This window comes from Tiliqua scincoides, chromosome 1, assembly GCF_035046505.1.
Source record: "Tiliqua scincoides isolate rTilSci1 chromosome 1, rTilSci1.hap2, whole genome shotgun sequence".
Classification (NCBI taxonomy): domain Eukaryota; kingdom Metazoa; phylum Chordata; class Lepidosauria; order Squamata; family Scincidae; genus Tiliqua; species Tiliqua scincoides.
The window spans coordinates 190,454,783-190,482,530 of NC_089821.1; the positions used below are offsets into that span (position 1 = coordinate 190,454,783).

Sequence of the window (27,748 nt, forward strand, 5' to 3'; positions counted from 1 at the left end):
CTTATCTGAGGCAGCAGATGTTTGTGGTCTATTGTTGAACAGACCCAGCTGCTCACCTTTTCCAGCAGCAGCCAGGCTATGCTCTTCAGTGCTGTTGCATTTGCAACAGCAAAAATGTGCATTATGTCAACAGAACACATGTTTTACCATGCGCTTAGGATTGGGCTATAAGATAGGTGGACAACAGTCCTTCTCAGTACAAGGCAATTTCCTAAGTTCCTAAGGGTGGAATCCTAACAAACTTTCCAGCACCAAGCGAAGGGCAATGCAACTCTGAGGTAAGGGAACAAACATTGTTTTACCTTGAGGAGGCCTCCATGACTGCCCCCAACTGCAGGATGCAACATGTGTCCCACTGGCACAGCTATGCCAGTGCTAGAAAGTTGGTTAGGATTGCGCACTAAATCTCTCTTCAGCCATGACAATAAAGAGGAAGAAAGATCATGTAAACTGGTTACTTGCATGACCAGATGTTCATGAGGTGTTCCTGGCTCAAAAGTGTGATGGAGGGGCAGGAGGTTCCACTAAGCAAGATAAGATGTGTGAACCAGGCTTTGCTCATTGAACATTTTGAACAAAAGCCTTTGGATTTCTTGCATTCTACAAATACCATCAAGGCAGAGGGTTATATTGAGCTTTCTATAGGGATATTAGGATCATTCAGAATTTTAAGAAAACAAAAAGACCTTCTAAAGTAACTAAATGCTTAGAGGTGATTCTTGATGTCAGGGGTCTTCAAACTACAGCCTGGGGGCCACATCAGACCCATCACAAGATGTTATCTAGCCCACAGCAACTTGAGTTTTTCTGTCAGAGCATTTGCTAATGTCTGATATTTTTACTCATTATATAGCATTTCTCAATACAAGCATGGCATTGTTTCTTTCTAATTGTCACATTTTTCTTTCATTCTGAATCATATGCTGATTAAAAGAAAGATCCAAGTAAAACTTATTCATTCATTCAAGTTTCATTCATTCATTTATAAAACAGATTTTTTTCAGTCCACTAAAATGTGTAAAATATATGATGCGGCCCTTGTACTGAAAAGTTTGGAGACTCCTGCTTTACATTAATAAAAAGGCAACAATGAAAAGAGCAAGGAAACATAAACTGCTGCTCAGTGTTCTAACTGCAATATTATCTATGCAAGAATAGATGCATACCTGAAAAGGTGGAGATGGTGGTATTCTATGTTAGGTAAAGTAAGCAAAGAGGACTCGTATATCCATCGCCCCTGAATCAGCATCTGTATCAAACTGGTTATATTTAGAGCAGTTACCAACCAGCCCTGGTTTGCTGCAACATCCAGCATTGCCTGAATACAGAAGAAAACCATTTTAATTATCTCTTTTGAATTTCTCACGTTAACACAAAATATATTTCATTTCAAGCACTTTTACCACTTCAGGTGCAGCCATTTCTGTGAGGATAATAATGGGAATTATTTGGCTTGACCAGATGAACCTTTCTTAAACAGGCCTGACCTAAGCACTTCCAGGAGTTTTTGCTTTATGGCTCCTGTTTTCGTTTTATTTTTCCTCTGGATGTGCAAAACCACTCTATGATTGCCCTCCCCCCCAATTGGTGGTGAGGATTGAAAAATCCATTCTTCTGAGCCACATTTTGTGTGCTGTGGCTGCTTCTCTTCTTCCAGATAGCTCCTGCTCTGCTGTTTCAAAAGACTAACATGATGAGTAAAGACTGGAAAAGGCCCAAGGTGGAAGGAGACCCCCTTGCCTCTTTTTTTGTGGCTTGACAGGGAGATTGGGAGAAGGCACACAACTAATGGCAACCACAGCCTTCTGTAAGAGCAGAGCTGTAGTTTCAGTGGGATAGCTGTGGCTATCATTGATGTGCTGCCTAGCAACTGGGCGGGAGAGGGGTCCACTGGGACTCAGAGTCCTTGTTCCTAAATAAAGTTTCGAAAAGTCTTCCAAAGTCCTGATTGGTTTAGAAACTAAGCAGTCACTTCAGAAATTTCTCATTATAAAAGGTAACTACACTGCTTTATTTTTAGCGCTTGTTTTTGAATACAAAATCTGGTGTTCTGAACTAGAGACCTGCAAAATAAAATGAAAGGTTCCTATTCAAAGTTATTTTTAAAAGTAGCTTTGACTAGTGGTATACTGCCAGTATATGTAGCATAGTAGTAAACAACATAGTTGCAAAACTATTATCTTTTACCGGACAACATTTCAATTGCTGCATGAAGAGAGGAAGGAGATGAAAAGTAGTAAGGAGTCCTTTTTCTCTTGTCATTATTTCCCGCTGTTTTATATAAGTTACTCTGGAAGTCTTGTTGGCTGAACAGTGAGGTACAAGGGCTTTAAATCAAAATGTGCTCATGTATCATTAGTGGTAAAGAAGCTGCTGCTACATATACAGCTGCTTAGCACTGATGCTATGCTGCTTCTAATTAATTCTCACTAGTCCTTTTAGACTATTATTTATTGAAAATATTTATAACCCATTTTTCCTCTAATAAAAATAGGACACCCACGATGGCTAACAATAAAGATAAAAATACAAGAATTACAACAAAATAATAAAATAAAAAGTCATAGTAGCTAAAAACCAGCAGCACAAGAAAAGTAATAAAAACAGTGCAGCAATTAAAAAAATAACAGGAGCAGATAAGAACATAACCTAGTTTACGGTAAATGAACAGTAAATAAATCACAAAAGAGGCCTAAGAGGGAATGCTAAAAGGAGCGTCTTTAGTCCCTGCTGGAAGATTAACAGGGAGAGTGCTGATCTTAAGTAAAAAAGGAGAGAGTCCCAAAGTTGAGGCGACACTAAAGAAAAGGCCCTACTCCTTGAGGCCACCAATCAGGCCTCAGCCAGGGATATCACGTGCAGGAGGGTCCCCAATGATTACCAAAGAAGGTGAACTAGATGATTTAGGAAGAAGGTCCTCCTTTAGACACCTTGGTCTAAAGGGCTTTATAAATCATAAAGGGCTTTATATATCATAAAGGGCTTTAAAGCAGGGTTGTCAAACGCGTTTCATACAGAGGGCCAAAGTTAGCATTCAGGGCTCCAGCTGAGGGCCGGATGTGATCATTAAGCAGCTAATGGTCAGGCCCTGTTCTCATACAGAAACTCATTAACTGCAAATGACAGAAAATCACAAATCTTGATCATAATTCAAGATTTGGGAAAGCCCAATTTTAATGTGGGCTGCCATTTCACAGCTGTAACACCTCAGCAGCTGAGAGCCTGAAGGCTGGATAAAGAGCTTCCGAGGGCCACATCCGGCCCTCGGGCCTTATGTTTGACACCCCTGCTTTAAAGGTCAAAACCAGACTGAGCTTAGAAATTGAGCTTAGAAATGAACTGGCAGCCAGCACAACTGCTAGAGGAGAGGCTTTGCAGAATAAAATTGCCAAGTACTGGCTACAGCATGGGCCATCAAGTTCTACACCAGCTACAGTTTCTGGACAGTCTTCAGGGGTAGCCCCATTTACAGCACATTACAACAGCTGAGTCTAGAACTTACCAAGGCATGGTTACCAAGCCACAAAGGTTAGGACTGTCTGATTCAAGTATGGCCACAGCTGCTACACCAGCCTAAAGTGGACAAATGACCTCCTGGCCACTACAACTATCAGGCAGTCCAGGAGAAGCAATGAAAACAAGACCCACAAGCTGTGAACCTAATCTTGCAGAGAACCCCATTTGGAACAGGTCGATAGTCCACTATCTGCACTGTCAGTTTCTAAACCAGGAGAACCTTTGTTTTGTCCAGATTTAACTTCCATTTGTCTACCTTGTTCAATTCCTAACCACCTCCAGGCAGTGCTCCAGTTGCCCTGGGGTTAGCCGACACAGAGAAAGTTGAGTACTGATGACATCCCACTCTAAAATTCTGGATGACTTCTCCCAGCGATTTCATGTAGATGTTCAGCAGCATAAAGGATAGGACAGGACCTGTGGCATCCTGCATGTCAAAAGTTAGGCTTTCCCAGCAACCCCCAGACAGATCTAACAAGCCAAGCTGACAGGTTGTTGGCCCCACACTGCAGAGGATCCTTTCCACATCCTGAGGATGTGCAAGTCAAAAAGAATCTCAACAGATGCCCATGAGACTGGTATGTTATTGCCAGCTAACATACCAACAATGATGAACTGCCACTATTTCTAACTCCTCTGAAAGTGTATATATATACTATGATACAGATCAACAGATTTCTCTGATGGTACGTGGTCACATATATAAGTCCCGTCAACTCATAAATTTAACAATGGCTGAAAAAAAAAATCCACACGTAAATCTAAACACCTAAAAATGACAACTGAACCAAAATTCTCACATTTAGTATTTGTAATATATCACTTGCTTCACAATCTCTCTCTCTCTCGTTTGTCTTTGCAACAATTTGGAAAGACAGACAACTGTTACTCCTATGTCATCATTTAGGAAACTGAGGATAAAAGAGTGGGACTTGTCCTTCCAGCTTTAGGTCCTGCATTGTGGTCCATACAAGTATCTCTGAAATTCAAAGAGTAGCAGCAAGCAGGTCACATTTTTTATCAGTGGAGAACCCCAGGGAAAGAATCAAACCACCCTGCAAGGCCAATTTTTGCTGGGTCAGTGCTACACACACACACTCTCTCTCTCTCTCTCTCTTCATTCCTACGGATCCTTTAACTCAAACGAGAAGTTCTCTACTTCTGCAACTGCAGAAACCATGTGAGCAGAATGGTAAACAGCTCCATTTTTTTCCCTTTTGTAACTGCAGAGGTGGTGGGCCCAGGGCAGCATCAGAGGGTGCTCTGGGTTGTGACACTGCCATTTAGCAGTTTTAAAATTTGAAACAGGAGAGCAGCCGTTGTTCCTTCACTCCCACATGCTTTGTTCTAAACTGACATCTTCTTGCACTAGGCAAAATTTAACCTAATTCAGTCCTCAAAGCCCTTTCTCTGTTCCATCTTAAAATAGCGCTTTTCTGTCATATTAAGCTTGTCTCCATAACCTACAGCCTGAAGCAAGCCTGAAAGTTGCTTTACAATTTTTCAGTGGCTCTTATGGACTATTGATGAACTTGGATTTTTTTTTTCTCCAATACACCAACATGATTATCTGCAAAACTCCTTTGTCCTCCATAGCTGCTTCAATCCATAAAGAAAGTCAACTCAGGAAGCTCTTTTAGAGCCAAGCTATATGTTATCACTCCTTATCCCCCCCCACAGTGCAAGGTGCAGTAAAATTGTGGTGAGGGGGTGGGGGAAAATTTAATAGTAGGCCCTTGTCATGGTTTTGATCAGGATTATGGTGCACCTGTGAACTGTAGCTGGAAGGGGAAAAGCTTCATTTGAAGTCAGAGGAAGCTTTTCTTTCTTTCTGAAATAGTTGGGGGTGGGAAGTGTACAAATCTCTTTTAAGATAAAAAGTGGCCAAAACAGTCTTGTCAAGAGACTTTTTTGATTACAAGTAATAAAAGTGAGCATCTTATATACCTGTTATCTATGTATTGCTTCCAGCCTTCTGAGACCTCTCTGATCTCTTTCAAATGGACCTCCCTGAGATTTATTTTCTTCCTCCCACCAGTACCAATCAAGCAACATCCAGTAATTCAGCTTCTAGGCACTGGCCTCATTTTGCTTTTGACATCTCTAGCTTCACTTCTTGGCCTGGTTATACCCGAGGCAAAGCTTGACCACAGTACAGAATCTTCCCTCTCTTTCTAACTATATATATGGGTACCTTGAGAAATATTCTTTAGGACAGGGGTCTCCAAACTTTTTGGCCAGAGGGCCGCATCAAATATCTGGCGTGGTGTGGACGGCCGGAAAAAAAAATTAAATATAAAATTTAAATAAATAAATAAGAGATGGAACTTAGATGAATGAAGAAATGAATGAATGGCCTGGCTCATTCATTCAACCTCTCTGGCCCTCAGAACACCCTCCAGACACAATCAGAGCACAGCTCCAATCGTGTTCAGTTGAGTGGGACAGAGGCTTTCAGGGGACAAGAGGCTGGCCATGGGCCGGAAAGAGGCTTGCTGTGGGCCGCATCTGGCCCCCGGGCTGGGGTTTGGAGACCCCTGGTTTAGGAAACGCACAAGCTATTTTATTGTTTGTAAAAATGTGAAATTGGACCATGTCTTGATTCATACACTCCATGGTCCATGGCTATTCACATGCCATGGCAAAAGGTCCATGCCACCCTGATGACACTTTGGCATGGTGCCACAGACTGCAGGGCAGAACAATGCCAGCACCCACAGACTGTGTTGTCCGCCCCATCCACGTGCCATGCTTCATTCTGGGCAGACATGCTGCTGTTGTAACAGGTTATAGCACAACAACCTTAGGAATAGGTGGAAGTACCGTCTTTTATTCTGTGACTCAAGGTAATGTTACAGCTCAATATCTGAACTGCACAAGTGCTTTGAGTTTTGCTCCACAACCAAGTTAACAAAGAAAAGACAATGCATGTTCTTACACATCTTGGGTATGTGGAAAAAAATGCATTCAAATGAAACAATGAGAACTTGGTGTTTTGCCCATTTGGCTTGTATCCAGAACCCATCGCCACAATTTGGATTCACACCAGCAAGCGTATTGCCATGAATGATTTAAAAGCTGGCATATCATTGCGCTTTAGAATGCACAAACAAGTTATCTGTTTGCCATATCCCAAGAATGTTTTGTTTTAGGACCAGATCAAGTGGTCCCTACATGGAAAACACTTCCCTCAAGGAAAGCATGTCCATGTACTCGAACTGAACACTATCATAAATGCACAGTTGCCACCCAAACCAGCACCTGTGCATTTAGTACCCGTCTGTAACCTCCAGGACAACTTATGTCCAGAAGTTAAGGTGTTCTGCACCTTGCCATCTCTGTTCCTCATCATTGACTGTTGCTGGCATTTGTATAAGGGGCACAGAGAAATGTAGAGCATCATGATCATCACAAGACAGGTAAGCTATTGCTAGACATTAGACAGGGAAAGGGGAAAGCTTAACATGCAGCTGCATGTGTTCATTGAAATATCTAGCTTGGCTCCAACAGTGCAAGATTTAATGCAAGAACTCTGCATACTCTGCTGGAGTATGAATATGCTTGCAAACATCAATAGTAGTATTCAAAATGATGTAGAGTGCTTTAAAAGGATGTTGGTGTTTCATTAATATATATGAAAAGACACAGAGCATTGAAGATAGAAATTTTTACTTCCAAAAGTAAGATAATGACAGTGCGTGGATGTTTTGCTTTTTTAAAAATTCAGAGCATCTAGGTTCTGGATTTTGATGCTAGAATGCATTTCTTTTACAGCCCACTAGAGGAATGCTAAGCTGTCTATATTTGCCCCTACATTTAATCAAATGTTTTACTGACAAACAAAAGGCAGCATTTACTTAAGGCAAACTAAACAGTGGAATCTTCTTTAAACAAAGGAGTTGTTTACACATGCAGAGCTATTTCAATTAAATTACACTGATCCTGGAGAAATGTTGAGTTTAAATGTACACAAAGCTGGTTCGGGAGGGAGTGTGTGTGGGAGATTCAGCTTAAACTGGTAGTTTATGCACCCGTTTCAACAGGTTTTGTTTGTTTCTGATCAAGATAAAAATTGAACACTGATGTTCAAAAATATTTTAAAATCCTGCCTAAAATTGAATGAACCCCATTTGTTATGAAAAGTAAATAATGAGGGAAAACTTGCCTCTATCCCAGCATTTCTCAACCAGTGGTACTTGTACCAGTGTCTGGTAGTATATGCCGGACTCCCAGACCCTCACTGCCTGGCAGCGAGGCCAGCAATGTAACACAACAAGCAGTGGTAGGAGGTTCAATTCAGTGGGCAGCTTGAAAATCCCTCCCATCTGCCTTGAGCCTCTTACCGACGTTCGATGCATCATGTCTGGCCTCCTACTCTGGAAGTAAATGGTGATGACATCATCAAAGGAACTCATGAGGGCCAGGAGGCATTGGGGAGCAGGGTGGCATGGAGAGCAGATGGCTGAAGGGATGCACAGAAATCAGATAGAGGTACCATCCATGAATGGAAGGTCTGCTTATGCAAAGTGCCTCCTACCCAATTTAGGTATATTCTCCCTTCTTCTATACTGTCCCATGCCACATACCATGAATAGTTTGTGTTGTAAGACATGCCCTCAGTTTAAATCAATGTCAAGGTGCCTGCAGAATGCAAAATATATGCTGTAGTCTTTTAAGAAAAATCTTAAGTCTTCATTCACAGCTCAGTCTCTTAGACTCCACACTACACCAACTCTTGCCAGTTTTAGGTGTGAGGCAAAGACTGTCTTATTTACCCAAGTTCTTAAAGCTCAGAATGCCTGCTGCCATTGTAGGTTTTATTTATATTTTATTGCTATGATTGCTTTTACTGTTACTGGTTTTTTTGGAACTTTTCATTAGTTTGGTTTATTTTTTAATTGTTTGTTCTTAGCTTTATGGTTGCTAGCTGCCTTGACAGCTTAAAATGAAAAGGCAGGGTATACACATTTTAAATGCTGTATCACCATTTTCTATTACTGGGTTACTGAAACTGCATCTGTTAAGGTATAGGTCATTTCGTAAGGTACAGGTACAGTTCCATTTCAGAACCCCCAGTGGATTAAGAAAAGTCAGTAGATACCAAATCAGTGGAAAAATGGTTTTAAAGATCCACTTCCAGGTTTCTTGCTCCTCCATTGTCACCCCAGAATGCATGGGTATAAACGCAATACTGTATTCAGTCACTAGATGGGATGAATAATGGAATCTAGTGAAATGAAATTATAATTATTTAATAGCACGAAGGTGGGTAATAGGATTTTGGTGCCTTTTCCTTGTTACAAGGCATTTAAAGGCGGACCTTGGTATCAGTGGTAAGTCAAATCAGTGGATACTGAGGTCCCACTGTATTACAAAGTGCTTTAGGTACCTACTGTGAAAAAGTGGGGTAGTAAATATTTTAAGAAATAAAAATAAATAAAATACTGTACATACATTAACCCATCCACATTCATTCTTGCTCTAGGGAATATTCAACATCTAATTTTACCTTCCTTCCATTTTAACTGTTTACCCTATACTTCTCCCTTTCATTTCTTACTGTCAGTGTTACTGAATAGTCAAGCATTACTCAACTGTCTATATTGAAATGTATGTACAACAACAGCCGCACTGACAGAACTCTTGTAGTACAACGTATAAGTATAGCATTTGAAAGGGGGGGGGTTTGTGTGTGGGCTGTACAATATATTCTATTGCTGTTCCTTTATCCATTTTTCCTCAATGGAGCAGGTTTTTCTGACAAAGGCGTTGGAACCTAAGCAAGCAAATCTGCAATCTGCCAGCTACCAACGTTTGTTATAGGATCTTTTGCCACACAGAGAGCTTTACAGAAACTGACAGCAGTTTACTCCAACCCCATAGGGAATAACAAAAGCGTGCATGCCCGAGTGTGTAGGTGTGTTTCACACTGCCTAAGAGGCCACATGGCAAATCCTCTTTTCTCCCTTATTTTGTGCTTTCTCGTCCATAATATTTATTCATAGCATCTCTATCCTGGTGTGAAATCCAGGACAGGGACATTGTGAAGAAGTCACAACCGTAGCAAGATTGGCTTATTCCATTTGCAGCTTGGAAACCCACTCACATTTTCATTCATTAACTAAGTGCAAAATGTACAATGCTTGACACATCAATGGAAATTGAAATTCCTGCAAATACTCAATGTAACAAATTGAGTCATTCCACTTGCGCTCTCTCCCCAAGTCAGCCACATGCATATTGGACCAACTAAAAGGAGAACATATTAACAGAGATGTTCCATTCTAGAAAGTCTGGTTCTGCACATGCAGGCATTGCTACAGTCAAATTATTGTTAATAAGGACTTAAATATATGATCCCTTTGAAAAGGTTGATTTTTCTTCCTCAAAACAAAAATTGATATGAAATGGATTACAAGAAAATACATAAGAAGCACTTTAAAGGTTTAAAAGTGCTGAGTATTAACCAGCTGTATACTGCTTTTTGAGTGCACAAACTGCTTCATATGCATTATCGTGATGTAGTCCTTACAACAACCTAGTAAGATAAATAAGTATTATTATTCTCCATACTACAGGTGGGGAGCCTAGACTGAGAGAAGCTTGCCTAAGGTCACCTACTGAGTTCATGGCAGAGAAAAAGATCTGGACAGTGGAAGTCCTGATTTGCTCAATCTGCAACTACTACACTACACCAGCTCTCTTATTACTGGTGACTAAAAGTTCAAGGCAGACAACCTGGAGTCTGAGGCAGAAAATTCACAGTGACATTACTTTAACAGTGCCCTAAACCTGCCATCTGAGGAAGTCACCTTATTTTGCCTCATAGCAGATATTTAGCAACTGCAAACATGAAGGAAAATACCTCTTGACCTCTACTAGAGGGCTCAAGGAACCTCTCACTGGTTGCCCCCATGGTCCTTGGGGTAACATCCCAGCAAGAGATAGACCAGACTAATCCCCATCAAGGCCCAGAGGAGGAGAAGCAGCTGCATGGAGCCTGACATCCCCCACCCTGCCAGATGGGGGGAAGCAGAGTTTTAACTATTTGTTTGGGGGCCTGAAGGGAGACCTGACAGGAAGTACTCTCTGCCCTCTGCTACTGGCCAGATGATAAAGGGCTCCCAATTCTGTGCATGTTTCAAATTATTACTGCCTCATTGTGATTGATTACAAGCCATCTTATAAAAGGCAGTGTATAAATGTTCCAAATAAATAAATGAATACTTTAGAATTTTTGCTCTGGCCCAGATAAGATCAAATATTTAAAAAAACTACTGCCAAGCTCTGTATTTTTTCTTCTATTATTTTCAGGGTATATTACTTTAAAGCAAAGTAATTTTAAAAACTCTAAATTTTAATCATTTCTTTTTGTACACAATTAAAAAAAGATACTTCAAAAATAGTTGACATAACCTTTAAAACTACATGACGCAACCTCAGCTAAAATGGATGATATATGGTATTAGCTAATATTTTTTATATGAAGGAGGATTCCCTGTATCTGTCCATGTGCAATTTGTAAGTAGCACATTCTGGTTGTGATTAATTGTGCTTTGCATTTTGCTAGGTAACAGTGAATGAATTACTGCCTTTTAAAAAACAAAATAATTATCTTTCCTGAGTTCTATCAAGCTGCTTTAGGATTATAAGCAGAATTTAATTAAGCAAAAAAAATAGCAGTAAGAATTTATTACACAAACTGACATATTTTGAAAATATATATTTTTGTCGCAACATGTTTCAAGTTTATGGTCAAGTGATTTATTAAAAGAGGAATATTCACTGTAGTCAATAAATTAAGCTAATTATTTTGACTTGGATGGGAAAAGTACCTAAAAACCCAGCATGGAGATTTGTTGCTTGGATCATAAATCCATAGTTCCTGATTCATCAGTGATTTGTGGGTACTAAAGGAAACATGCACACAGCAATGTTCTCTCTGTTGAAGTAGATGGGGAAGCCCCAAACTCTCTGGACTGAGGGCAAAAGCATGATAATGCATAGGAAGTTTGCAATTTAGCCTATCGGGGAAAAAAGATACCCAGAAATATGGAGGTACAATCTATCTCTGCGCACCGAGGACAAGGGTAGAAAATGCAACATGTTATGCAGGGCTTCTGAGTGTAAGTGATGGGACTGCTCCTGAACAAGAATGTACCATGTCCTAATTTTTTTAGGCCACTATTCATTCTTAGAAGCTTGCAGCCATACAGATCTGACCACAGATGCAACAAAATCTTATAATGGTGATGTAAAGCAGTGCTTCTCAAACTGTCTGATGTGGCAGCCTGGGAATTTTCTTCCCAATGTATCAGGGACCAGGACCTTATCTTATTTTTACTATTGTTTCTGTGATTTCTGGAAATTTGCTGTGGACCAGCAGCAGATGGTGTTGCGGACTGGTACCTTTTCACGGACCACCACCTTGAGTAGCACTGATGTAAAGGATATAATATACCTTCAGAAATTGAAACATACACCACATTTTATAAATTTCAAAGTCCACAACCTCATTTACCCAGTACAAGGAAAACTACATCCTTTTCCTCCAACTAAACTGGCACTCTTTGGGGAACATTAAGATCAATTTCCTCATAGTATTCAATATTTTGTAAATAATTAAATAGCTGAAGCGCACTTTCAAGAATTCTTTTCAGCAGCAACAGTTGTTCCCAATAACTTTCTCCTGAACTTTTAGCCCCATAAGGTTAGCATTCAGGAAGCTCAGCTGCTATCTAACAAACTTAATTAATCAAAAAGTCATTTCCGAGCAGTAACTATGAGTAAAAGTGCTTCAAGTGTGCTAGCAAGCCTACAAGTTAATCAAAATGCTAATGCAGTACAAATTAAAGTTGTGATTAACATTTCACAGTAGCTGCTTAAGTGAATTGATCACACAAATGGGTTAAGCATTAGTCATTTCCTACAGCACCAACTGGGAAAAGGTTTGTCATGGACTGGAGGAGGGGAAGGGAAGAATTGTACATAAGGAGCGCTGTATCATCAAACTGTCATCAAATATACTACCACGCAACAGTTCATATGGCTACCTGGAGTGTTCAAAAGTAAACACGTAAAAATCACAAGCCTTTAAATAAATTATTTATCTAAAGATTGATGCAAGCAAGTCTCCATGGACAACTAGATCCTACAGGTTTTATTTTACATAACCTGCACATTTATATTTATTAGCTGTGTACCAGAAACATACAACAAAACCCCCAAATTCCTCCCCCAAACCCTAATTTGAAGGTTATTTTGCATGTGAAAATGTTTGAAATCCTGATGACAATGTGCTATTTGTTTTTCGTTCTCTAAAAAACAAGGAGCAAAAACACCAGGCACTTTCAGACATGGGGCGACTCAGGAGATACTTTAGCGCCTGAACTGCCCCTCCCCCCCATGATCAGCAGCATGTGTGTTCAGGCTGGGCACATGCCTTGACTCTCCCCCCCCCCCTTGTTTCTGAGTTAGTTTTACTAATTGCGAGCAGAGGGTGCAGTTCATCCTAACTTCCCCTCTATGCATTTTGTTAAAAAAAAAAATAAACCACTAACTGGGAAAGGACATATTGTACACACTTTCTTCACGTGCTCTTGACGAAGGATTCACCCAACGTTGTCCATCTGTTATCCACCTGTATACAGTATTTCTTATTCCTAAATTATCACATTTATTAACATGGAAAATTCTATAATAAGAACAGTGGTACGGGAGAGTGCTATAGGTATGTGTGAAAGTCTGTTAGCCCTATTGTTCTGTCTTTTCTGAGTGGCCCATGTCCAGATTCAACAGACCACAACAGAAACAGCAAAGGGAAAAATGGACAGGTCAGTCTACTATGTCCCCAAAATACACTATATCCAATACCTTGCAGAAGTAATACTGCAATTTCATGTGTAAGCGGGAAAGCAACAAGTGGGTGGTGCTACAAAAAGCTTGTCTGGAAGTACCTATCCAAATGTATCTTGTTTTTCGAAGACTTCTAAACTTACACAGCCAGATTTTTGAGGAGTTAAATCAAATGTATTCAGAGAGCCCAAATAAAAGGATAGACAACATGTTAGTCCATCAGGCACAATTTGTCATGTACCATATTCATAACATAGATATGGATACCAGCTTATTACATTTCTCTAAAGTAGTCCTCAAGGCTGAACAGCTTTCTCTTCGTTGCTGTACACAAGCAGCATCAAACAGATCAAAGTGCTGGCGAGAAATACTTATGTCTATGCTGCTTCTGCCCTTTCTAATAATGGAATCCCCACCCCCCAAATGTGTCACCCACTAACCTTCTGGATGATGTCACTGACACGCAAAAGAGATTTACATAATCAAATCAAAGTGTGTGTGTGTGCTTATGTACTAAAATGCATCTGGCTTTCCCCTCATTTTTTCCTCTAATAGATTAATATTTGTTTGCTTGTGGAGTATATCGAAAAAACAAACATTTCCACGACTTACTGCATGACACTAGTGTTCGTGATTTTATATGCCCAAAAGGGACAGAAAAAAAATTTGTTACCAGGGGATATGTGTTTTCATGGAAGAGGGTAGCCTGTGTTTAAATTTTATAAAAAAAAAAACAACTCGGGGAAGTTATGGTTCAGTGTTGCAAAGGGGGGAGCACTCAAACATTGCTTGAAATGGCAAACCTGTAAAAGAGTGCTTCTGTGAGCCAGGTGGGGCTTATTTCATTTGATTTCTATTGTGATGTCACAAACACCAATCAACAGCAACTCCTGAGACCAACACAAACATCTACACATTATTTTGCTTATAAGACTTACAACAGTACTAGTTGAAGGGAAATTGCGAAATCCTAGCTAAGAAAATGGTCTCACCAGAAGGGTGAAAGTTTTGCAGCTTGCACACAAGCAAGCAAGCAAGCAATGGCTGTTTATTCTATTTTCAGAAAAAGAAAAATCCCACTCATCTGGAAAGGCCATCATCAAACAGAAATCCATTTAAACTGAATGACTTGGCTTTCTTTGAGGGGCTTCTTGACAGTTCTGTGTGGTCAAAATAAAAGCACTTCAAACCAAAGGAGTCATTAGAGGTCAGGAACACTGATGCCAGGCACTTGTGTTCTGCAACCAACAAAAGAGTGAACTCATCCTTGAGGTAACTCTTGGTAGGGGTTTGATTAGTAGGGTCAGCATAGGCTAACTTGAGCAAGATTCTGTTGTGTAAAATGCAAAGTGATTTTGCGGTGCTTTCTTCAGGTACTACTTTTCACACTGTTTTAAATTACATCATGTGTCACACAGGGATATAGTCTGAGCATCAAACTTCATATTGCCTTATTGACCCCAGGATGCTTGTTTTTTCCTTCCTTAAAACAGGAGCTGTGAAAAGGAGTGACCCAGATTGGTACCACAGCTGGGAAGGGGGAAACTTTAACTCTTTGCTTACAACCATGGTCCCAATCCATATCAGCTTTTCCCACAGATGCTGCCTAAGCAAGAACAAGCAAGCATGTCAGGATCAATAACAGAGCAATGAGAACTTTCATCCTGGGTAAACAGTGGGAGGTTTAATCTGGATCAGAAATTAGGATGTTACAGTCCCCCTATGCCACAGTCCTGAACTGAATTGTCACCTTCCCCCTTGGCGACTGTTTAAGCCATTAAAAACAAGAATGTCAGAGTCAATACCATAATTAACATGCAGTTTCGCCCTAAGGTTGGGCTTTCCACTGGATACTCTGAATTCAGGCAGGAATAGTCAAGCACAAATTACACACGTATCCATCAACTGAGAAAACCGGTGTGTGCTCCAACAGCTGTATTTCTATTTAACATACATGACAGTGACAGTATGAAAAGAATTGAGCTCCTACTTCCTTTTATTATAAGAGGGCAACTCAAGTATCAAGTTACTCCATAATAATGGAATTCCCTTTCAGGGGAGTTAAGAATTACCCCTTCCTACATGGTTTTGCAGCGAAGGCTCAAAACATTTTTGTTTTGTCAGGTATTTGCATGATAAATAATAATAATAATAATAACTTTATTTTTACCCCGCTTTTCTCCCCGAAGGGACTCAAGGCGGCTTACAACATATTAAAAACATAATTTAAAAACAAATAAAAACATATTAACAATCCTAAACCGCAATCCTGTCCACACTTACCCAGGAGTAAGCCCCATTGACTACATTGTTAAAAAGCATATACATAGTAGCCTGTTAAAGTACAGATCTGTAACATTTCCCCAAATGCAGTCACGTGCCATGGTAGCATCAAGTCTAATATATTAAAAATAAAATATCAAATATCAAAATGAATGGAGACCCATCTGAAATTGGCTCACAAGCCACCCAGTGGGTCCCGAACCACAATTTGAGAAACACTGCTGTAAGCATTATTGTCTCTTTATGGAACTTTGTAAACTACCTTAGGAAGGGAAAGACAGGATATAATTTTGTTAAATACATAAATATCTATAGACACATACACCCAACACAACTAATGGGATTTGCTTCAAAGGAAGAAACTGATCTCTGTGTACAAAGGTGTTATCTGATTTGGGGAAGAGATGTAAGAGGCATTAAAAGGTAAGGGGCTATAGCAGTGCAAGTCACATGGCTAGTGAGTCAACTATGAACATGCTTCTCTCATTCTAAGCAGTAAGAAATCTGATTCTAACATCTGAAGCTTGACTCTTCTCTAAATGTACAGGTACCCTACTGAGATGTGCTTAACTCATCCATAGGTAAACACTCCTCAGAGGTTAAGGCCGAGTGCCATGGCTGGTCTACTACTTGGCAATGCTAAAATATTTTATCAACAATTCTATTACAAGTGGAAGCTGATGGCCAATCGAAATGCAAAGCCAGCAACTGCCAGATTATTCTCCAGAAGAAGTGATTGCCCTCCGGATGCAAGAGTGAAGGTATTACTACTTCAATTACCTGTTTCAATTAATACAAATTCAGTATGCAGTTTTGAACTGCAGAATGATGGCTCAACTTGCAGTTAGAAAGTATAAGACTTGGAAAGGAAAGCAGGAAAGCTGGATTTCATATATCCTTAAATTGGAAACAGAGATCACACGGAATACTACTTGTGATGTAAAAATAAAGTGTGCAGCCTTAAAATAACGGCAGCTGGCACCTGAGCAATGTTGAACATCCTATCAAAAATGGTTCAGTAGGATACTGCAAAATTTAACACATCAAGAAGGTGCTCAACAACACACCACCAGAATCCTTATCCTTTTCTCACAACAGCACTGAGATTAAGAAGAGCATACCCTTTGGAAAATTCCTGTTTTTATTTAATAGACCTTCAGCCCAATCCTAACTAAATCCCCTCACTACCAAAGCAGCTGTGCCATCAGAGTGCACCCTGCATTCTGCGGGGGGGGGGGGGTGCAGTCACAGAGTTCTCTTTCAGGTAAGGGAACATTCATTACCCGGGGATAAACTTCCATTAACCCACTGGATTGCCTTGGATCTGTGCCAGCTACTCTACTGGAGCAGGCCTGAGGTAAGGGAGAGAGAATGAGAGAAAAATTTGGACAAGGATAAAGGCTCAAGGATAAAGGGGGGTGCAGGGGGTACAGGCTGCACCAAGTGATGCGCCCGGGGGGAGGACGTACTAACATCACAGCTTTAAGAGCTACCGTGTCACGCCATAAACCGTTGGATGCGGAAATCCCAGCGGAATGCAATGCAAAAAACAGAATTGAAATAGCTCCTTTTGTTCAAAAGTTATGGCCAAAAAACCAGAAGGAAAAAAATGCATGGAACCCTATGGAAAGTGAAAGTGAGCTGTATTGCACGTTTACTCGTGAGTAGGCGTACTTGCCATAGTCCGTCAGAAAGGGCAGGCTGAGAGGAATCAAATGACACCAGAATGGTCCTGATCCAATGAGTGCAGCCTCCAAAAACACAAAAGGGAGAAGGAGGTCCATGCCTCCCTCCTAGCTGCATCTATTGAGCAGGAAACGAAGCCACGTGGCTGTGTTTACGCGCAAGTAGGCGAACCTGCCTTGGTCTGTGGAAAGGGCAGGCAGAGAGGACTCCAAGGATGTCAGAATGATCCTGATCCAATGAATGCAGCTCCCAAAACACCTGAGAAGGAAGTCCCTCCCTCCCTTCTGCAGTTTATTGAGCTCTATGGAAAGGAAACTCAGCCACATGGTCACGTTGACTCGCGAGTAGGCAGACATGCCTTGCCTTTTGGTCAGGCCAGGCAAAGGGGAATGTGAGGACACCAGAAGGGTCCCGATCTGATAGAACTCGAGCACAACAAATGCTCCAGTAGGCAACCTCACCACCACCCCCCCCCCCCGACAAAAAAAGAGGCTTCAACTGGTAAGGGGAAAATTTTCTATTTTGTACTTGCAAAGCCAGGTGGGTCTTTGTATTGATATGCCTGAAACAGAAGAACTATAACTGGGCACTGGGAAGGACTAGAAATCTCACTGATTCTTTTGGGGGGGGGGGGGTTATTGCAAGCAGGCTACAGAGTAAGCTCCATTGACCACCATGGGACTTACTTCTGAGTAGACATGCATAGGATTGGGCTCACAGGCTGCAATTTTACCCACACTTTCCTGAGAGTAAGCTCCATTGACTACAATAGGACTTACTTCAGAGTAGATTCACTTGGACTGGCTCTCCCTTATTTAATTATTTCTTTTATTTTAATTTAATTATTTATAATTTTTTTAATTGGCTTGATGATGTCACTTTTGGCCATGACATCACTTCCAATGGGTCCTGGACAGATTGTCATTCTAAAAAGTGGGTCCCAGTGCTAAAAGTTTGAGAACTGCTGTAATAAGGTGTTAGTAAGTTGACACGGGGTGTGTGTGTGTGTGTGTGTGTGTGTGTGTGTGTGTGTGTGTGTGTGTGTGTGTGTGTGACTCTACAAGTTTTCAACATCACTAAAATCAGAGTTTGGCAGAATAATACTATCACGTTATGTATCAATCAATGCACAATTTCATGCAGAATGCAATGAAACAAACCACATTGAAATATCTGTGTTCTAACAAAAGATACAGCCAAAAAACCAGTGGGGGTGGGGTGATGGTACATCACCACACCCACCACCTGGGGCACTGCCCCGCCCACTGCATGGGGTGATGCGCAGGCCTCCCGCACTGGGTGACATGAATCCTAGTGACGCCACTGGACAGCAGAATACTGTTCCACTATCATAAAACCTTACGCATACTGGCGAAATCCTAGATAGAATTCAGATGCTTATCTGGAAATACATTATGACACACAGGAAGACACTTAAGGAAGATTCCTAGCTCTTAAAATAAGGTATGTAGAAGTTGAATCAGATAATGGTGAAAACAGAATCTCTTTGGATACTGAAATGCATAGAAACATATGTGACAAGTGTAGGCCACATGGGAATTCTATGAAATGGCAATACAGTTACTTCATGTCTTCATTATCCCAGGACTGAGCCTGGTCTACACATGCAACAGAGCGAAGGGGAACTGCACCATTTTAGATTGCAAGTGGGAGCTGCCATTTTCGAACACTCCTTGCAAGTGTGGAGTTTATTAACAAAAATTAACACATCAGGAAGAAAGGCTCCAGCCTTTCTTGCAGGTTGTTGCAGTCCAATGCAATTACTCACCTATTGTTATAGTGATACCTTATATTCTATCACTTAATGACCCAACCACCTACTAAATGTGTAGGCTGAGCAATGAGGAAGGAAGTCCCATGTCCAAAGCCTGGCATCTCCTGGCAGAGCTGGAAAAGACCCCTGGAGAACTACTGTCAGCCAGTGCAGGCCATAAGGAGCTAGATGGACTCAGCTAGATGGTCTGACTCAGAGTAAGGCAGCTTCCTATGGCACAGGCTATTTCAATAAGCATACATTTATATTCTTCCTATGAATTTACTTCACTCTGTGGAGAATTAACATGCATTCATTATAACTTACATTAAACTAGAAGCTGCAAAAAAGTAATGAAGCAAGTTAGCTCTTTAGTTTGGCAATTTGAAGAGTGTAGCAGTTCTATGAGGACCCTTCATAAGCCTATTGGCCTGATCTGACACAGCCTCCATTTGTGTTTTCTTTTCCACTGTGAGAAATGAAGACAGTTGACAACAAAGAGCAATTCGGATTCCTTACCAAAAAGATAAAAGTGTTCTGTCTAACCAATCATACACTCAGATTAAATATATTAGCTAGTTACTAGCAGCCAGCAAGTACACAGAGTACTTTGTAATTCTATACCCAACAAAGGTTTTGGAATTGTGAAATGCATTTTAAATGTGCATACATTTCTTGAGTGTATTTCTGGACCAACAACAACAACATGTTTGTTGTTAAAAGAAAATGTTTTGTTAAAACAACAACAACACCACCACAACACCTTTGTTCTCAAAAGAAAATGAGACCAGCTACCATAGCTAGCTGTCTAAGAATTTAATTCATTTTCTGGAAGCAACAAGGACTTGGGTTCAAAACCCAGCTCAGCTCTGGATTATCAAAGTAGTTGATTTCTCTGCTTCAGCTCTTTTGCTTGTGTTTTGTGTAGGAAAGAAAATTCAGGTCTACTGGCTTCACAGGATGATGTGAGGCTGTGAGAGATATGGACTGCAAAGCACTTCAATTAAAATCTTTTGTCTACAATTGATTAATAATGAATTAGAAACCCTTGCAATTTCAATATTCATGAACATTACAGACATATTTGTGGATTCAAATTACAGTAGTTATCAAAACAAAAGCAGAAGTCATGGAACTAAGAAAAATATAACTGTACCTGACAGACTCTCACAGACTGGTCTAACACTGTCTTGGTATCAGTGACATAATCTGGACATGGTAGCATGGCATGAGCAAAATGAGCTTGCATCAGAAGATGAGCTTTTGTGTGTGAACTGTCAAAAGAATGAGGATTGACTTCAATGGGGACCTGTTTGGCGAGTTCACTGTTCATCTGATCTTCATTGTGCCTCACTGGGAGGTCGGCATACTCTTCAGCATCCTTAATAAATAGAAAAAGAGAAAAAAATTTAGGGCAGGAAATATAACAACTGATATTCAGAGAACTGTAAGGCTATTTCTGCAGAGGATATGTGTCTCCATTTCCTGCAACATCTGAAAAGCCACTGTCAAGGGTAAGGAATCCTTTGCAATGGCACTCAGTGTAGTTGGGGGTGGAGCTGGAAGCAAAACTTGATAGTCCCTAGGTATGCGCCTAAAGCCCTTATGCCTAAAAGGAGGGTGGGAAGGATGAAAGCTCTTTGTTGATCTCCACCTCAAGCAAGGCAGCAGTCATTAAAGACTGGATTGTGCCCACAGTGTTTTAATGTCTCTGCATTCACAGCTACCGCAAGCAGATGCCTCCTACCAACATATTCAATGAGAATTTTGGAATATTGTGTGTTCAGAAGGAAATGCTTTCATAATTGTGGATGTTGCCAAATTGGACTGGATGGATTCAGGTTTTTGTTTTCCTTAAAGAACAGTAGATCAGTGTGATAAACCACAATATTCCCTGCAAATCTATACATTAGTTCACTTCTATATTTTAGACTAGAAGTTCATGTTGAAACATGAATCTAACAAGAGCTGCAAAACAAATGTTATTTCCTTAAGCTACAAAACTTACAGTCATCAAATACGTCTGTGCTTTCAAGCACCAACACAACATGGGTGAGATTGCTGGAAGAAAAATGTTTTGCTTGTTTATGCTCTGATAACATATAATTGCTGATATAAGCCACATTTAGCAATGCCACTGACAAAAGGACGAGAACTTCTAAACAGATTTAAAATAAGCTAGAAATAAAATTCATGTATCTTAAGTTCATTCCATGCTCTTTGAACAGATTAAAAATAAAACTAAAAATCAAAAACAAAACTCCAAGACTGACCAAAGACAACGGCTAACTAATGCTTGCTATCTCTGCCAGGTCTCTTGTGAAAACTGCACTCATTTATTTTCTGAACCTAAAGGTCACCCTCATTTTAAGCCCTATAGAATTCTGCATGTTTACTTCACTCTTCTTTAACTTGCATCCTTTTAAAAGATATTTTAAAGAATATTTACCAAGGAGATTTCCCCCCCCCTCCTCAATACAGCCTAGCAGCTACAAACAGCAGACAGACGGGGTGGGGTGGGGGGTCGGGTCAGATGAGTGGCTGCAGCTTAACTAGTATTTCTGGAAAAAAGGAAAAACAGCGGCACTTTCTTTCTCCCCTTCCCCCAACACAACCTGTTTTATTTACTTCCAAAACACTGCTCTAGTTTCAAGCAACTTGCCTACTTCATTTCCTGTGTGTGATGGATGATTGTAAGTGAAGTTCATTTTCTTATCTGCATCATGTAAGTAATTAAAGGAAATTGAGAATGGGCACTGAAGCTTTTATGCAACTGGGAATGAAGCTGAATGGAGGGCACCAAGGTCAGCAGAGTCCATTATATTTTTATGTGAGAGGCCGGTCTGTCTGCCCTGTCCCTGTTTGTTTAGTGTAGGCAGGACAGACTACTAACTGCAAATCTGTGCCTCTGATTTGCCCAGCTGTCCTTGAATAAAGACATCTTCCATTGCAAATGTTAAATGACAGTGATTGACAACCCTATGATGAACTCTGCTTGTAACCCCCTGCTACTGTTTTCAGATTGCACAAGGAAAGACAGAATAAAGAAACATCCTTCATAATCAAATCAAATAGGCCCTGCTGTTCACTCAATATTTTCCCTTTTCGTTTCCCTTTTCAGTACAAACCTCAATCTGTTCTGCAAATGCTGTAGACTCCATAATGCCAAACTATGCCCCCAAAATATTTTGCACAATTTTTTTTGGTTTGCCTACTATATTTATTTCGACAAGAAGCTGAACATCATCACTTTGAAACACTGTCAAAAATCAAAGTGCAAAGTTTACTATGTGAAGGGAAGCCAATAAGAGAATTCTTTCTTAGATTTGCTGACGTTGCTTTATATGCTTTCTCGTTTTACATAAAAGCAGCAGCAAAAGAGCCTCAAAGTTAAGCAACAGCCGATTACAAAATCTAATCTATTGCTATAGAAAATGCCAAACCAAGTGACATGTATCTGGAAACTTTGTTACACTTCTCCTGGAAGATCATACAATTCCCCTGTAATTTTTCTTGATTTAGTCAGTGGGGAATGCTGTGGCAACTAAATCAACCAGCTGAAGAAAACCTTAAGAGTCCATACACTGTTCCTGGCAGAGCTTAAGTTCCTTCTGGATTCTCACCAACTTCTCTCTTTTCTTCTTTAAAAGTGGAGTGCAGCAGACAGAAGGGATAGTATGGAGAACTGTGCGGCAGTTCTAGCCTTGTGGAGAGAAGGGTCATCTGTAGCAATACAGGCCACACAATCCATCAACTCCTTCGTCATATTTCCAAGACAATTTGGGAACTGTGTTGGCTTATGTGGCCAGCATGTTGAGATGAGTGCTTCTTTATGTCCTCATATCTAGAGATGGCAGACTGAGGTTTCTAGCCATCAGGGAACAAATGTTCCATATTTTGAGGAGGCCTCTGTGACTGCCTTCCCACCACAGGATGCAGTGCACACCCCATTGGCATGGCTGCACTGGTGCTTGAAAATTGGATAGGATTGGGCCCTAAGGCTGCAATGAACCTAGGGAGCAAATTCCACTTAATTCAGCAGAGACCAATTTCAGAGTAAACATGCACAAACCTAGGCTGTGAAGAAGATATGTGGGGAAGTCTGAACGCTACAAATGACAAAAGGAAGCCTTATTTATGTTAAAACTTCAGTTCAATCATGAGAACCAGCAAAACCTTTAAAGTTAATGAGTTCTAGACTTCTAGTACCAAGCGGATTAATTTGTAACACTCAGGGTCTTTAAGCCAAACCAAATTAGTCTCACATATTCCGGGCCCTTCACTACTGAAGGTGCTTCTCTTTTTCAAAAGCAGAGTACTGCATGTATAGGTTGTGGCAAACATTGTGAGATATTTAGACTGGAATCTGAGGTCAGCCCTGCTAATAGCTTTATCTATAGGGCTTCACTGTAGAACTCTGCCAGTATGGAAAAGAAACTGATGAACATGTCAGGGTGCATCTTGTTGTTCATGAAATTGGTACATTAGTGTCAATAATGTTCAGGGCTGCCAGACCTACTTGATTAAGGTATACCTCTTTTATTAGTAAAATGACAGACCAACAGATTATAATGGATCCCCTTGCTACAAAACTGTACAGAATTGCACTAGAGTTCCCCTTATTTTTGCCCTTATTTGGGGGGTTCTGATCTGACAATCGTGATGCATCGCTGCCCCAGAGGCAAAATATTCAGAAAAAGAGGAGCGAAGCAAGTAAAGCACCTGTGAGATGAGAAGGTAAGTGCTTAACTATATATCAATTTCAGCTAAAACAAGGGTATTACATGTTTTTTGCCTTTCTCCCCAGCCAGGGAGACTCACGGCAGCTCACAAAATCAGCAAATACAGTTAAAGAAAATACTCCTAACACCACCACGGCACCCACTGAAAACAATAGGAGAACAGCAACTCTACTGAATCCAAATGTCTGGCAAAAGAAAACCTTTATGGGTAATTGCAAAAAGCTAACAGAGAGGGGATTAAATGGATGATGATGATTAGGATATTTATATACACCTTTTCCATAAAAAAATTCATAAAGTGGTTTACAGAGAAAAATCAAATGACTAAATGGATGTTCTCTGGCAGGGAGTTCCACAAGGGTGCCACAACAGAGAAGGCACTCCCATATGGTGCTGCCAGTTATGAAAAGACAAATGACGACATACGCAAGGGAGCTTACCTAGATGACCTCAGGGGGTGGGGAACTTTATGTGGGGAGACAGTCCTTCAAGTATCCATCTTAAACTGTGCTGTGCACAGCATCTTGAATTGTGCCCAGAAATGAATGAGTACAATGCATGCAGATAATACTGCAGAGGTGTATCATGGTCATTTCACCTGGCTCCTGTTTGCAACCTGGATGCTACATTTTGAACCAATGGAAGTTTCTGAGCAGTCTTCACAAGTAACCTCAAGTACAGCATGTTACAATAACCCAATCTTGAAATTAACACCACAATGGTCACTGTAGCCCAAGCCAGAATGAACCAGGAATAGACACGCTGGAACCAGGTAAAGACTCCCCTGGCTACAGGTGACATCTGGGCATCAATGATCAACACCAGATCCAGAAGAATACCCATGTTGTGAGCCTGTTCTATCAGAGGAAGTGCAACCCCATACAAAACTGACATACATTCCACCACCAGGTCAAGGGCTCTCTACCTTGTCAGGATTTAATTTCTGCTTGTTTGCACTTGTTTGTCTTCTCTTTATCAACAGCAGAGTGCTTGCTTGTCTGTGGAGTCTTGCAGAAGCTGACAGCTTCTTAACTCTCTCATATTAATATAAGCATTTCCATGTCCAATCCTAATGGGGTCAGGCAGTCACAAAGCAATCAGCACAGCCATGAAAGGTGTTTGGGCAGCATGTAAACTTGTGTGCTGTTGGAGTGCCAGCGGGAAGGCCAGAGCCTTTTTGTGCACTCCAGAGCAGAGAGAAGTTGCCAATGAAGGTAAGGTGGCAGGGTGAGGTAATGAAAGTAAGAAGACAGGGTGAGGAGAGGGCAGAACAGGGTGGTGATGGGGGTAGGGAATGAGTGGATTGGGACTGGGAAGGGGGTGGGTTACTCTGCAGTAACACTGAGCCCACTGTTATTCTGCAGCATCAAAACAGTTAAGTTTATAACAGGATTGGGACAAATGACTAGACCATCGCTGAAAGGCAATTGTACAGAGACATTTTGTTGTAGTTCTCTCAAAATAATTTTGATCACAAAGGGACCCACTAAGATGAACAGTATTCCAGTGACTTTCTATTTGAATCCATGTATAAATACATAACTTAATCCTAAATCCTTTTTCATGCTATGAGGTCTTCATTTTGCTCCAAAAGGATTTCAGCACAGAACTCATCTCCAACATGTGGTCATCTTGGGAGGCACTGAACAGTCTGCAGTTCCCTGACAGGCCGATATACTGTTGGAATGATGAATGAAATATTACATGTTCTTTGGCTAGCCATGGACACACACCAAATTCCACCACCATTTTGTTTGCCAAGGCTAGTTTTCAGAAAACAAAAGTTCTGAGCTGTTGAATGTCACAGTACACAGACTCAGCCCACCCCCTTTTTTTTTCCAAAATCAGACCCAGTCAACCTGCAGCATCCTGTCTGCTGGGGTGATTGTCCAAGGGATTTTTCAGTCACAAGCAAACTGAGTTCAATCAACAGTGCTTTGGAGTTTGGCTAAACAGTGGGCATTCTATAAACTACTTAGTACACAGAGTTCTAACTTGTAGTTTCAGCATTTTTCATAAAAGTCAGCAAGAGTGATATCTGGCAACTGACATTTAGGTTTAAGGCAGACATTAATGTGAAAGCAACTGGAGAAGATTATTCAGCAGTGCAAGGCGATAGTAATGTTGATTGCAACAGGAGCAAATAGATTTCAATGACAAGCTGAACTGCTCTGACTTTCTTCCCATTTTGCTTCCTATTCTATAGCACAAAATCCTTAAAGATTGCTCATGCGTTCATTTCTCTTTCCCATAATTTTTCTCCTGAGAGCTAACACCCTCCTGAGAGCTTTGCCCACCCCTTTACCACTGACAACTGTCTAAAAATTACTTTTTCAGACAGTTTCCGGGTGGTGCTTCTTCTTCAAGTAGAGAGATGGGGTCTCTGTTTATGTCAGAGGACAGCGGTGTAGTGGAGGTTACATGGGAGCCTGGAAATGGAGATGCAGGAGGATGAGAATTACAGGCAGACCTGGAACAGCCCATCGGGAGATTGGGAAAACCAACTGGAGATCACAGAACCTGGGAAAGAAAGGTTGGGGGAAACAAGGTAGAGGAAAGAACCCTAGAAACACTTGTGCATAGCAGGATGGATAAGAAGATCACCACAATGTGGACAAGAAATGCTGTATGGGAAGAATGCATTTGCACATCTGAATAATGGGTCAGTCAGTGAACGTTTTATGTTCAATTTGAAAACTTTGTTTACAGTGTTAAGACAATTCTTTGAAGAATTTTTTTGGTTGTTGTTGGTTAGGCTTCTGACTCGCCTGTATTCCAGATTCCTGGACTGAACAAAATGGAGCAGAAAAACATATGCCTAGAACCAACAGTGTTGTATTTATGTTTCTATGATTTTTTTTTTTAAATACAGGAAATACCACATTTATAAAAATTAGCACAATGAAAGTGTGTCCATGTGCACAAACACAGTCTCGAGTCATAGATGCACACTCCCAGCCTGTATTAAAACAAAAACTTAAGAGTAACTCTTATCTTAAGAGTTACTTCAGAACATCAGTTTCCCATGGTCTGTTTGCTAGATAGTTGGATTTCATACTAGTAGTCTATCTACACACACACATAGGTGAATGTCGCTTTGTGATGTTCGACCAGCAACTGGTTGCAAACGCGATGGTCCGTCACTGGTCACTCTCCCCCCCCCCCAGTCTCCGAAGCAGAGGCTCAGAATGGACTTTTTGACCAAAAAGACTTCCAGTTTCTTCTAGGCTTCCCCGGGCCTCCAAATGCCTTATAAGGCAAAAAAAAAACATCACTTCTGGTTTCCTGAGGAAACTGGAAGTCATAACTTTTTGGTTGAAAAGGCCATTTTCTCCTGACCACTAAGTGGAGTTTGGGAGCATTATTATGGAGTCTTCACTTTGTTTTCTAATTAAGGAAAGGTGAAGTGAAATGAAATGAATAAAATGGCACCAAGATTTGAATGTCATGAACTGAGAAAAAGTCCAGTTGCAGATTTCTGTCCAGTTTTATGGTACTAAAAAAAGCTGGGTAAGGATTAGACACATTTCTCCGTTAAGGCTGAAAGTCTGCATACATGTTGGTGTTGTGCTCCAGTCCCACAGAAAAGGGCACAACTCACCTGTTACTGCCTGCCCTGCCTTCCTCTCAGCCCACAGGGAAGTTCCACATCCTAGGTGTGGGAGTATAGCATGTCAATAGATGAGACTTGAAGAAGAGGTGAATTCAGTGGATTTGTTACAGTAGAAAAACACAAAATTCCCAGTCAGGATAGCAAAATCAAAAAGAGATTGCTTCACCTTTAAATTATTAAGCAACCTTACTGCAGTCACTCCCTTCTTTCAGGCAAGCCTATCCCGTGTAGTGTAGGGGAGGCTCTGCACAGCCAGGTGTTCCAATGTGAGGAAGAACA

At 40.8% G+C, this 27,748-nt stretch overlaps 1 protein-coding gene across 1 annotated transcript in view; it reads right to left on the reverse strand.

Annotated features, from left to right (window-relative positions):
* The window catches only part of ASCC3 (activating signal cointegrator 1 complex subunit 3), a 271,099-nt gene that overhangs the window by 11,959 nt on the left and 231,392 nt on the right, over window positions 1-27,748 (reverse strand). Inside the window, exons 37-38 of the mRNA XM_066612963.1 lie at window positions 20,271-20,495; window positions 1,167-1,318 (exon numbers count right to left, since the gene is read on the reverse strand). Of these exons, the coding sequence (XP_066469060.1) occupies window positions 1,167-1,318; window positions 20,271-20,495 (377 nt within the window). The remainder of the gene's footprint in view (window positions 1-1,166; window positions 1,319-20,270; window positions 20,496-27,748) is intronic.